This window comes from Montipora capricornis, chromosome 10, assembly GCF_036669925.1.
Source record: "Montipora capricornis isolate CH-2021 chromosome 10, ASM3666992v2, whole genome shotgun sequence".
NCBI classification, from domain to species: Eukaryota; Metazoa; Cnidaria; class Anthozoa; order Scleractinia; family Acroporidae; genus Montipora; species Montipora capricornis.
Window position 1 is genome coordinate 39,698,764 of NC_090892.1, and position 12,500 is coordinate 39,711,263.

The window sequence follows — 12,500 nt, forward strand, 5'->3', positions numbered from 1 at the left end:
TGATTAAATGGAGGATACTTTGCCTCAAATTACTCTTTTTGTATTCCAACCCTTTTTCATCAATTTCAAGACAAGACAAGACAAGATGCAGACCACAGTCAAAGTAATTCAGTTCTTAGGTCGAATCATAATGGTCCTGCTTATGTTTTTAGAATGAAAAGAAAACTGGGAATGAAGAACCAAAGAATATAGACACAAATGTGGGGAACCATAAATTAAATGGCGAAGACAAGTCTTTGACACCATCAAGGGGACAACAGGAGGATAAAAGACCTTTAGGTTTTGATACAATGGTGGTGGAAGTTTCCTCGTCTAGGATCCATGAAAGAAGTTCAGAGATCATTGAGAAGAGCGAAAACAAAGTTAGAGATGTTAGGTCCTCAATGGCAGGAGGTCAGAATAAACCATTGGCTGATTTAACTAATAGCACTAAAGCTAGTCAACCTACAACAAGGAGACAAGATGTTGCAGCACCATTACAGGGTAGTGTAACAACAACTGGTCAGTCTAAGAGCAGAATCACAACTGAAGAGCGTTTGGAACAGAGCAAAACAACGTTTAAACTGTCAGAAACTATCACTCCTCTATCGTGTCCTCCAGCGAGGTCACCAACTGCAGGTCATCGTCAGCTACCTAAAGACCCAAGTTTAACAAAAGAAATTACTGTGAATAGTCAATCCATTCAAGGATATACAAGTAGAACTGAACAAAGGACATCTGCAGCTGAGCCTTCGTCAGAGCTTGGCTCAAAAGCGAAGCCAACTCAGCCTGTCACAGTGCCAAAATCAACCAAGGCACACCCAGCACCGCCACGCCCAGTACCCCGGCCACGATCTTCAGGAAGCACAAGTGCACCAGTGGTGCAGCAATCGTCTGGAAGTACAAGTGGGAGGAATCAAGCATCACCTTCCGACACTTCAGGCTATCCTGACTCATTTAGCAAAAGGAAGTCTAGGGATTTAAGGGAAATCAATGAGGCTTCCCTACATCAATTAGGTATGACTTGTTTTTTGTTTAATATGTTTTCAGTGATTTAATTATGTAAGATGTGTGAAGACAGGGAGAAAAACAGATCTATATGAGACTATCTTATGACTGTTTTCAAACCACAGCCAAAGACATCAAGGCTTCAACACCTGTGTCACCAGAAGACGTCAAATTATCGTCTCAAACAGTGAATGCTAAACAGACCAAACCCCAAGTGCCACTGCATAATTCCACTAATACACCCTCAACTCTTGAGGTTTCAAGTGAGATAACTCCACCCAAACAAACATCTGATACAAACAACATTAATGATGCAAAAACGTCGTCCTCGCAAGAATCAAAGAAGAGGTTTACACAGCCTACTGATGTTGTTGTAGAAGGACAGAAAAATTCATGTTGCATTCTACTATGATTTAGGGTAAAGACAATGGGAAGGATTTTTGGTGTGTTCTACAGTGCTGCAGGAAGGAAAAGGCCAAGATAAATTTCCAAATATCGAAGTCATTTACGTGAATTGGAGAATGATTTTGGGTTCACCACACCTCTTGAATTTCTTTTTTTTTTTTTTTTTGATCACTGATTTCCTGCCTGAACGTCCCGTCCCGTTTCATCTAAATTCTTTGACTCCAAATCCCAAGGCCAAATTCAGATGCTGAAAATATCATGCACAAGTTGAACCTTGTAAAATGAATTAAATAACGTGCAAAAAGTTTGGTACCACCGGTAATCCATTGGTACTAAATTAGTGAACATCCACTGTTTCTTGGCTAAAGTAACCAGGATTTTTTTTCTATTGATTCAGACCCGTTAGAACTTTCATGGGCCAAATATATTTCAAGAACTTTTATCGACGAAACTCCCTGACTAACGGTTCAGCTAACAAAGTGAGTTGTCAAATACAGAGGTTTAGGTCAACCCAAATTCAAATTTGGCTTGTCAAAAGTTTCAGTTCAGTGTCTGGGACTTGCACTAAAAAACGGGTGGGAGAGAGTAATATATTGTTTGTTCTGTATTGTCACGATTGAGCACTTTAATGATTAATTTGTGCGTTGTTAGAAGACAACAATGTGAGTTTGGTAGGTGTAGTAAACATTCACTTGGTATTTTACCCTCAAGGAAACATTGCTTTTTCAAGAACTGAAGAATGTTATGGTATTGAAAAGGACAAATCGATTATATCTTTTTTAATGGACGTGGCCTTTTTAACTTTACAAATATGGAATGGAAATTATCCAATTTTTACTTTTTTAAATAAGATCCTGCACCATTCTCAAACCTTTTAATCCTAAACATGGAGGAAGTAAATGTCACTCAATTTTTTACTCATAAAAGTTTTAAGTTGCAAAATTTAAGTGGGGATCATGTTTAGGTAACCTGGCAGTAAATCATTCACTGAGTTTGTTTCTTTCAAAGGAAATAATGCCTAAAAAGTTCAGAATACACTACTGTACTGTAACTGACCAAAAGCATTTCGCCTCTGACTTTTTATAAAAGATAAAGTAACAAAAATATGGACCCCCACATACACATAAATATCTCAATATTTTTACAACAATTCATTTTTAATTGTTTCAGTCAAACACAGTCACACGTTTAATTCTTCCCAACTTTCTACTCTGTAGCTTAGATTTAATCCAAATTTTCTAACTTCGAGGAACAAACAGTTGAAGTAGTACAGCAGTCCGCATTGATGTCATGGCACCCTGTCCTGAAGTGAAGTAATTAGATGCACACCCAATTTTGATATCCAACACAAAGTGTCGTGCTGCCAATTTCCAACAACAATTGTTAGGATTACTGGTTGCATTTTTTCGGTCAGGGTAAATTCTGCTGTTTGTATTAACTAGAGAAGCAAATGTTACATGAGACACTGATAGTTAATATTATTGTCTGTATTCCCAGACACAAGTGATGTTTCAAGGGCACGCTTTAGTGATGCTTATTGAAATGGGCATTCATCTGACTACTTGCATTTCCTGGGATGCATTAAGGACGGTGCCTACTGTTATTGCGCATACGTTCTGCGCATCTCGAGATACTCGGATTTCCTATGGTTGGTGCTTACCAATACAGGGATATTTTTGCGCGGCTCAAAACTATGCGTAGAAAGCAGAAGTTAGCAAGTGCTTCTGGTGTCCAAATAGCCTGCGAGCAGGCTCTCTCTCTTCGGTGGGAGAGAAGGAGAGCCTGCACGCATCCCTTTGAATTTTGAATGCCGCCTCCTGATGTCACGCTGAGAGAGCTGTCAAAGATTAGCCAATCAGCGCGCACCAGAAGTAAACATTGAAAAAAAAACACAGAAAACAGAAACCCATGCGTTGTGTATTTTAATTTGCCCGAGGCAGAAACTAAAAAAAAATGTAAAGGAAGGAAGCCTTCGCCAGAAAAGCCTAACAACTATTGCTGATGCTGTAAAGCGTAGCTGAATATTCAGTACGGTAATTCGTCGAAGTCCCTTCCGCGGAAAAAGTGTTTCGTTCGTCAGGGAAAAATTTAGCACACAAACTTCAAACGACGGGAATCGTAATAGAGACATTCGTTTTCCCTGACCGCATCTCCACTGTGTGAGACTCGTCGACCACAACTGCTGCCAAATTTCGGTAAAGCGAAGCGGAATTATCTTTTTAAATTTATTTTAATGAAATACAGACATTACAACTGCTACATCACACTTTAATACTAGACAGATATTCTAATACCTACACCATTTTATTTCAATTGTGGTTATAGATATGTATTTTACTAATTCAATAATTTGAAAATTGGAATATTTTGTTTTCAAGTGTATCGGAGTATTGCGGAGTTACGAGGAGATCGAGCAATCATTTGTGGAGCCGCCTTTTCGGCTTAGCCTAATACTTGCTAAAATCGTGTAGAGTTCCTCTATCGTTAAATCAGCAACAGAGGCAGCCACGGTGACATGAAGTCGCCCTCGTATTTTGGCCGCTACGAAAAACAGTTGGGAAATAAGACTTTTCTCGAATTCTGTGGATAACAGAGATAGAACTTCCTTCCTTCCAGTAGAGAGGCCATTGCATCGCGTTGCCCGACCTTTAATTATGTAAAGTTATGGTAAATTGCAACATTCTACAATTTTCTCAGACGCATTTCTGACCACCTGAAGAGGCTTTCTTGTTGTCGGAGCTTGTCAATGGTGACGTCACGAGGTAATTTAATTTCAGCCAATCAGTATTTTGCGTCCAAAATTTGGACGCGACATTCAAAATACAAAGCCATGCGGGCAGGCCCTCATTCTACCCCCAACCCCAGTCCCTCGGAGGGCCTGCTCGCAGGCTGGTGTCCAAAAAGAAAATCAGGGGTAACTACTTATTTTCAGAGATAATTAAGCTACAATTTGTAAAAGAATGACATACATTGTTTTGTATTTTAAAGCTTTTTACAAATATTGTTGATTAATTATCTTCGAAAAATGCGTGGTTACCCCCAATTTTCTTTTTGGATTTCAACAACACTTGTTAAGATCTGCTTTTCCCACCTATCCAGTAAACCGGGCAAAAATACCTTTGAATTAGCAGGCACCGTCCTTAATTTGAGAAAAAATCTGAAACCCACTTTTTTTATTTTTTCTTGGGTCACATTAAACATTGCATATTGCAATACTTTAATAATGCAATAATATTATTATTGGTGATTTACAGAGGCATTTGTAACTTTTTGGTTGAAGATGATGAATAGAGATGATAAAAACAACCTGACAAAGTCAGACAAGTCAAGTAAACCAGTTCCCATCCCTTAGTGAACCCTTGGCAGATCTAATTCATAAAGGAACAATTGTTTTCTTTTTTTGTGCAAGTTTACCAAACTAAAAACAACAAGAATTGTAGACTTGGCATACTTATTAACTTCCTGCTCCCAAATAATATTGTCAATCCTTGGTAAGTGAAACAAGAGCTTGAAGCAACCTCTGGATTGGATAGGGTTTGATAATTAAATGACCTTCTGAGAAGTGCAAAACAAAAATGTAAATAACCACAAGTTGTACATTAATGATACATTCAAAGGTCTCTGTGTTCGACACTAACGCTTGCCCGATTGCCCGGGGCAAGCGAAATGTATCCGTGGGAAAGTAAACAACTCTATTAAAAGGCGCTGTTACACTGTGAAATGTTTCGTGCAACTTGCCCCGCCACAATGTCGCCAAAACATTGCGAGACAAGTTGCACGAAACATTTCACAGTGTAACAGCGCCTCAAGACCTGCCTGATCGAGAAATCAGAATTTTTGTTCGACTAATATTTTTCGGAACGATTTGACTTGCGACGAAGAAAGTGACGAGTAATATGACGTAGTCGCCGCGAACGCGATTAAAAAAAATTAGCAAAGTTACATCTCTTTCCTGTCATTTACTTTTCTGTTAAAAATATAATCGGTACAAACCTCAAAACAGATTTGAACGAGGAAAATGTTCGTAGTTGCTCGAAAGGAATGCTTGTTACAATGCAACCCAGTTTTCCCACGGCCAAATGCGCTGAGATACTTTGATATCGAACAAGCTTGTGAATGAACTGCGAAAATGAGTCTTTTTCAGTTCGGTTTTTCTAGAAAAAAGCCTTGTTGTGACAACGATGAAGGAAATTCATGAAATGTTCTCGATTGCGTTTGATCTGGTCGTAAAGCATTTACTAAGTGACCAGTGAACACCAAATTATCAGATAACAGTTTCCAGGTGATCTGGTGACGTAATTCGGAGGACTGGGTTGAAAAGTTTTTAACGCCGTATCCCACAACCGTGCGCGGCCTTATTTTTGAATTCAACATGGCAGAGGCGAGGTTAGATCAAGTCGGTTCTACTCTAATGTTCATTCAGTAACAGGAAATGTGGTAGACACGGAATGATCTGTTGAGTTTTGGCGATGGAAATACTGCAAGAAGTTTGGAAATAACACCTAAAGGCCGGGACACACTAGGCGATAAGTCGCTGCGACACGTCGCGGGGACAATTCGCCTTGTGTGACACAGTTAATTTCATGAAAATCATTGTCGCTGCGGCAGAATTTTGTCGCCCAGAACCAGTCGCACGAATTCAAACCAGTTTGAATTCGTGCGACTTATGGCAGCGACAAAATTAGCGAAAGCAGCGTTGTCGCATCGTGTGTACACTTCCGGCAACAAGTCGCTGCGACAAAATATAAATGAGCCAATGAGAGAGCGTCCTATGGTCAGCCATATTGAATTAGAAAACTAGATCACATTTCACCTCATACGAGATCACTGGGTGTGCACCGAACAGTCGTCGTGTCGCAGCGACTTGTTTTGCATGTTGTACACATGGAGTAACTTGTCCCAGAGACATGTCGCTGCGACTTGTCGCCTAGTGTGTCCCGGCCTTAAGGCCACGCGCGGTTGTGGGATACGGCGTTAAAATTTTTCTTCCCAGTCCTCCAAATTACGTCACCAAATCACCTGGTTGTTATAGCTTTCATTATATCCTCTCTAGTGGACCGACAAAATTGACATTTTTACAAGCCTCCTTTGAGTTTTAATGGACAACAGGTCTGAAGAAGGTAAGAACGTTAGTGTCGAATACTGAAAGACACGAGATACCTTTCTTTGAATGTGTTTTGCAATGCTGCACCTCAACTGAATCATTGGGCCAGTGCCTAACGTAACGTTGCTGTGTAACGTGGCTGGACTTTGCGGCTGGTAAAAAGAAAGGTCAAAACACAAAGGGAGAACAAAGTACCACATTTTGCTTTCTCTCAAGATAATCTAATGCAAATTGTTTTAGGCCCAGCTACCGAAGACCTGAGTCTGATTCCTGGCCTAGGTGTCATGTGTGGAACTTTCTGGCTATGTCATCTACCCCCAGTAGCTTTTTCCCTGGGTAGTAAGGTCTCCCCTCTCATAAAACATCTTTTCATTTTGGTGGAGTCCATTAGTAGACAATAGCTTCTCCCAATTACATCTCGTTTGGCCATAGTAATTTCTAAACATAAAGGTAGTTCGCCAGCTCAACACCAAAAAAAAAAAAACTTGTCGCTATGAACTTTGTTGGGAAAAACCTAAAGACTATCAGAATTATCATGCCTCCTTTTAACAAGCATGGACATGGACCCGACTGATATAATTTACAGCAACTTGCTCCAGTTTTGCAGTACAGTAACTATGAGAAGACTTCAATAATTTTTGTTAGAAGAGGCATGCTCATTCACCTTTATCACTCGGCGGCCATTTTGGAGTCCTTGGGGAATAAAGGCTTTGTCTTTGCATTGTCTTTGCCCGTCCAGCCTCACATTGAATGAGAGGTTCGACGGGCAAAATCTTTTGTTTGGACATTGAGTGATATGGGTCTATTGGGAAGCATTACTGATAGTTTTCATGGTGCTGGGTGGGTAAGTGAACACAGGAATGGGTGTATCAACTGAGGCCTCGTCCACACGTATTCGGATTTTTCTTTTTCTGGATTAAAAAATATTCCCATCCACACGTGGCGTATTCAAGTCGAATTTGCCCGACGACACGTATCCGGATTCACTCTGGTACTCGGGAATCCTCAAGGAGGTGCGCCATGAAGCCCTCGGCAGCCATTTTGAGGATTGTTGCGTCATAACATAAATTTCCGGATTCAGCGTCCACACGATTCCGGATTCGTAGCGAATTCAAAAATATCCACTCTGGAGACTAAGTATACTTGCCAACTTTTTCCGAGATATAGGCGTGAGATTTTTATCCTGGGAGTGCTGGGATTTTTGAAGACGGCACGATCATTTCCGAAGATTTCCGAAGACATCCGAAGTCTTTCGAAGAAGTCAGAAGTCTTCCGAAGTTCTGCCGAAGTCTGTCGAAGACCTATAAACGCGTATAAACGCGATCTCGCTCCCAGTGCTTTTCACTTCAAAAATCAGAGATCGCGAGGAAGGTATTGTCATTTATTTATTTTACACATGGTTTTCGTTCCTTACATGGGTGCGAGTTAACATATTTTTGGAAATTGTGTCAAGCAAGACGGCAACAACTCACATTTTCCAATCAGGCGTGAGAAATTGGCCCGCAAGCGTGAGCAGGCGTGAGATCGAAGTTTTCAACCCGCAGGCGTGAGAGTTGGCAGGTAAAGGAGAGCGTATTGAAAAAGTTCCGGATTCGCGAGCGAATTCGCCGGATACGTGTGGACGGAAGGCGTATCCGCAAAGAAAAAGTTGCAGATTCAAAAATATACAGATACGTGTGGATGGGGCCTGAGTTAATATGTTAAAACTGTGACCACTGTAACGAAATTAGAAAGCTGATGTTTCAAGCATTAGCCCTTCATTTCGCTCTCACAAAGGATAATGCTAGAAACGTCGGCTTTCAATTTTCCATATCAACTCAGTTGATAAACCCATTTCTAGGAAGCATTTTACTTTACATCAAGCTACGGTTACGTAACATTCCAAAAATATTTCATTTTTTTGCTAAGATGGAAATTGCCAAAGGAAATTCAGCTTTACAAGGTAGCAAAGACAGGAACATAAAAAAATCACAAGTCCAATAAATATATAAGTTCTTGTAAAGAAGAGACGACGTTTTCCTTCTGAAAGTAGAGTGTTCTTCTCATCACATCTACTAAAAACAACAGTTACTGTTCTACTTGTGAACAAGCACTTTAGTGGCCTATACACTGTGATGAAAAGTGGAAAAAGATCCAAGATGTGTGTAACTGCTTCCAAATCTCAAATATTTCATCTGTACGTCAACTGTCATTTCTCCAAGTTACTTCAACCTCGTCCGTTCTGAATCTGCCAAGAGAAAAAAGAGCAGACTTCTTCAGCAAGAACTGAAAACAATCCGTGTTAAAGAGGCCAGTCAGTTCACTGCAAACTTTAAAATAGCTTAGTTTAAAAGAAAAAAGGAATTCTTTAAATGAGGCCAAATGCAATTTACGCGAAAATACAGCCTGGGATATTTGGGGGGACTCCAGGGAGGTTTGCATGGGCATTGCCGTGTACTTTGTCTCGGGTCGCTTTTACGCTTGCTGGCTTCTTTTTGGTCTCTAGAAAACCTGGTTCTCCATTTGCTCTTATACTTATTTCATCCACACGGAAAGCGCTACTTCGTGTTCACTTGCTTAGAGCGAGTTTATACCGCCGAAACACATAACTCGCAACAATTTGCGCGCTTATTTTGGCCACCGATCCAGAAAACACAATTCGCCGGATCCCGTCAGTCCAGCTTTCCACGTCAAGTTCTTCTTCAGCAGGCTCAGCAGGTGTTGCGCTCGGTTCATCCTCAAGCCTCGGTCTATTTGTAGAATTAGTGACTGGTTCCATCGTTAACGCAATTAGCCCCCACTCCAAGCTTGACTCAGGACACCTCAATGATCAGACCGCAGCTTTATCCTTGCTGGTCGGCTACACCTTCGGCTGCGTCCAGTTTTTCTTTGCCGGGCCCCAGTTTGCCAGTGACCTCTCCCAATGCACAATTACCAGCTTCTCCGGGCACAGGTGGGCCCATTTTGGTTCCTTCTTTTGTTAATAAGTTCGCCTCGTCAACAATGGAGAGATAAGAGAGATTTACCATCACGTTTACATGAAAGGCGAAGGGCAAAAGTGACCACGTGACCATGATTTTCCCGCCATTTTCTACGTTTGCCGGCTGCCGCTTGCCGTTTCTACGTGGAAGTCGGCATTTTTGCGTTTGCCGTACAGGTGAAATTTTCTTCTACATAAGAAGTTGTTTGCGGAAACAACTTATATAACTGACTCCTTGCAGCAATTTTCTTCATGAACTCACGTTGACTCTGTTGAGACAAAACAGCTTCATCGAAACTCTCAAAATTAGCCGGGTAAGGATTTTCATTTTATATAGCGTCGTTTTCTACGGACAATGTTTAAAAAGACTCCGAGTTTTGTTTTTGCTTTTTAGTAACTAAATACTCGACTTGCCGTGGGTCACGCGATGCTAAAGTCACAAAGTTCTATCTATTTTACGTGAAACGGCAAGCCTACGTTTGCCGTTTTTACGTGAACGAGATGCTAAATCTCTCTAATGTCGCTCAGTTTGCCTGCGAGCTTGTTCACACTAAGTGCTCCATCTTTTTCCCTCGTTTCATTTTCCTTGTCCTCCTTGCTGTCCCTTCAGCAGCCATACATTGCCGGGCCGGATTCTCGCTGGTTCCGTACAACATAGTTTCGCACATCGTTGCTGGAAAGTTTACCGATCTCGCCGAACTTCTCTCGGTCAATTTGAAGGAAAGCGAGTCGGAGCCTCGCCTTCTTTTCGACGGCATAATTAACTTAACGTCTTTTATAAAGCGCCCCAATCGAAAAATGGAAGATATTAGGATCATTGCCTGGTCTTTAATATTCGAAACTTATTTTCCTTCGAGATGGCGTGATTTTGGTAACTTAACTCTTTATAGACTTTTCATCTAGCGCACGTTCCACTAAATTCCAAGGCAACGCCTGGTTGGCTTTTGATAAAGCATTTCGCGAGCATGCAGCCGCCGCTTGACTTGTAGATTGGTTCAGTATTAATGTTTCATGCCGCTGGCTCTACCGTTCGAGATTTCTTCACAGAACCAAGTGGGAGTTCCCGTGCAGTGGTTCGAAGTGGTGTGCAATTCTTGGAATAGCGGTTTTTGTGTGGCGCCCTCTTGCACGTGCCGCTTCCCACATTCTTTCAACCATCGGGCCTCAGAGTTCCCGCAGCGCAAGAAGACTTCAACCAGATCCCTTAACCTTGAGAGTAAGAAGCGAAAACGACATTAGGGTTACTCAATTTACGCCATCTCTTCAATTACGTTCTGCTTGTGTGATCTTTGTTATTATGGGCGGTTTGCTGCCTTTCGGCTTTGGCTTTCGCTGGAGCGCGTTTGGTCTTGTGTTTTTGATGCAAAATGGTTTTAATGCCACAGGGTTTTCATTTTTCTTGTTGGCCGTTTCAACATGATTCACTACGAATTTAAGTCTGGTTCTTGGGTCGTCTTTCCCATGCCCTTTCCCTTTGGGATGTGGCGGTTTTCTCTTGGTTTTGTCGTTTCCAGTAGTCTCGTTGTGCCTTCAATGTGGTTTCGTCTCCCATTTGAGACCGCTTTGGGGTGTTTCTTCCGGAGTGTTAGAGTTCTTGTTGTCTACAGCATTGTGTTACCTTTCCTGGTTGTTTTTGTTGGAGGCTCGTTTTCCCTCCCCCTTTCTCTTGCGGTTTCTGTGGACTTGTCTCCGTTGTCCCGGGTTTCTGCCCTTGGTTTTGACGGGTTTGCCCTGGGGCTTCGGCTCCACCCTGACCAAGCCTCGGTGTCTGGGATTCTTTGGGGTCTTTCATGGGGTTTTCGTTTGGGATTCAACCCGGGTGGTTTCCTGCATTCTTTGGGGTAAACAAGGCATCCGCTTACCAACGTCCTGAAATCATTGATGCGCATGTATCAAACAAAGTTGCTGTGGGACGTGTGGCTGGTTCCTTCCTTTTCTCTCCGGTTTCTAGTTTGGATGTCGATGGTTTGGGCGTCGTGCATGAAGGGGGACAATCTGGTGGATGGCGTCTTGTTCTGGACATGTCGTCTTCTACTGGTGCTTGCGTTTGTGGGGAATGGGCCCCAAGGACTACCCACTTGTTGACAGTGTCGTTTGGACGTTGGAATGCTGGGCAGTCCTGTGAATTTGGTGGGGAGGCCCTGGTGGCCAAGCTTGGTAATGGATTTGCATGTTGCAACATTACTGTTCACCCCTTCCCCACTCTTCCCAGTTTGGACTCTGCTTGCCCATTGCTTTTTTAGTTTTTTTAGCCCTTGGCTTACCTCTTCACCCTGCAAAGAGGATGGGTCCTACCAATTGCATGGATACCTTGGGCATTGAACTTGCCGAATGACAAAAAGAAACCAGTTTATTTTTGCCAAATGACAAAATGTATTCTCTCCTTTATCTTCTCCATCATTGGTCTTATGGTGGTGTTTTAAAGGACAACTGCAGTCCCTTATCAGCTGCCTAGGTCATGCTGCTGAGGTGGTTTGGCTTGGGAAGAGGGAACTCTTTCCCATAGTGGTCTAGGCCCATGTCTGGAGTTCCTCCTGGTTTGAGTTAGGCTCGATTACCAGCCGCTGTTTCGGGAAATGAGCCAGCGCTCACTCCCGAAATCTCGGCTGGACGCGTGAGGTGAGCCATTGTTAATCTCCGCCAATCAGAAACTCGCCTGCAGAAATCCGTCTGGCATAAATTATATGTTTTGGCTGCGAAGGTATTCTTTCACCCGGCCTGTTCGAGGTTTACAGTGCTTTTAAGGTGGAAACATCCAAGATTGCGACAACGAAAAGTGTTCAAGAAGCTGGAGAATGGGAATTGTGTCTTTTTATACAGCCTGATTTCGCAAACTTCACTGATTTTCCAGTTGGCGCCAAGGTCAAAATACGGCTTTCAAATTCATTGCTTTTGCAATTTTCTCCTCATACTTCGCTAATGTAAGAGCAAGTAAAATTGCTCAAGATCAATTGAAATTACTGCTGAGTTTATTGGTGGCAAAACGAGGGGGCCGATGAAGTCGACTGAGAGCTAAAGCAGCCGAAGATTTCGTTCATGATTCGC

General features: G+C 42.2%; 2 protein-coding genes across 2 annotated transcripts in view; one reads left to right on the plus strand and one right to left on the minus strand.

Moving 5' to 3' along the window:
- Positions 1 to 2,455, plus strand: part of LOC138022420 (protein phosphatase 1 regulatory inhibitor subunit 16B-like) — an 11,469-nt gene extending 9,014 nt beyond the window's left edge. Inside the window, exons 9-10 of the mRNA XM_068869546.1 lie at positions 153 to 996; positions 1,113 to 2,455. Coding sequence (XP_068725647.1) covers positions 153 to 996; positions 1,113 to 1,399 — 1,131 coding nt within the window. The 3' untranslated portion in view covers positions 1,400 to 2,455. The remainder of the gene's footprint in view (positions 1 to 152; positions 997 to 1,112) is intronic.
- A 5,874-nt stretch (positions 2,456 to 8,329) lies between these two features.
- LOC138022422 (probable tRNA N6-adenosine threonylcarbamoyltransferase) overlaps positions 8,330 to 12,500 on the minus strand; it is a 25,380-nt gene continuing 21,209 nt past the window's right edge. The window contains exon 13 of the mRNA XM_068869548.1: positions 8,330 to 8,723. Within this exon, the coding sequence (XP_068725649.1) occupies positions 8,678 to 8,723 (46 nt within the window). The 3' untranslated portion in view covers positions 8,330 to 8,677. The remainder of the gene's footprint in view (positions 8,724 to 12,500) is intronic.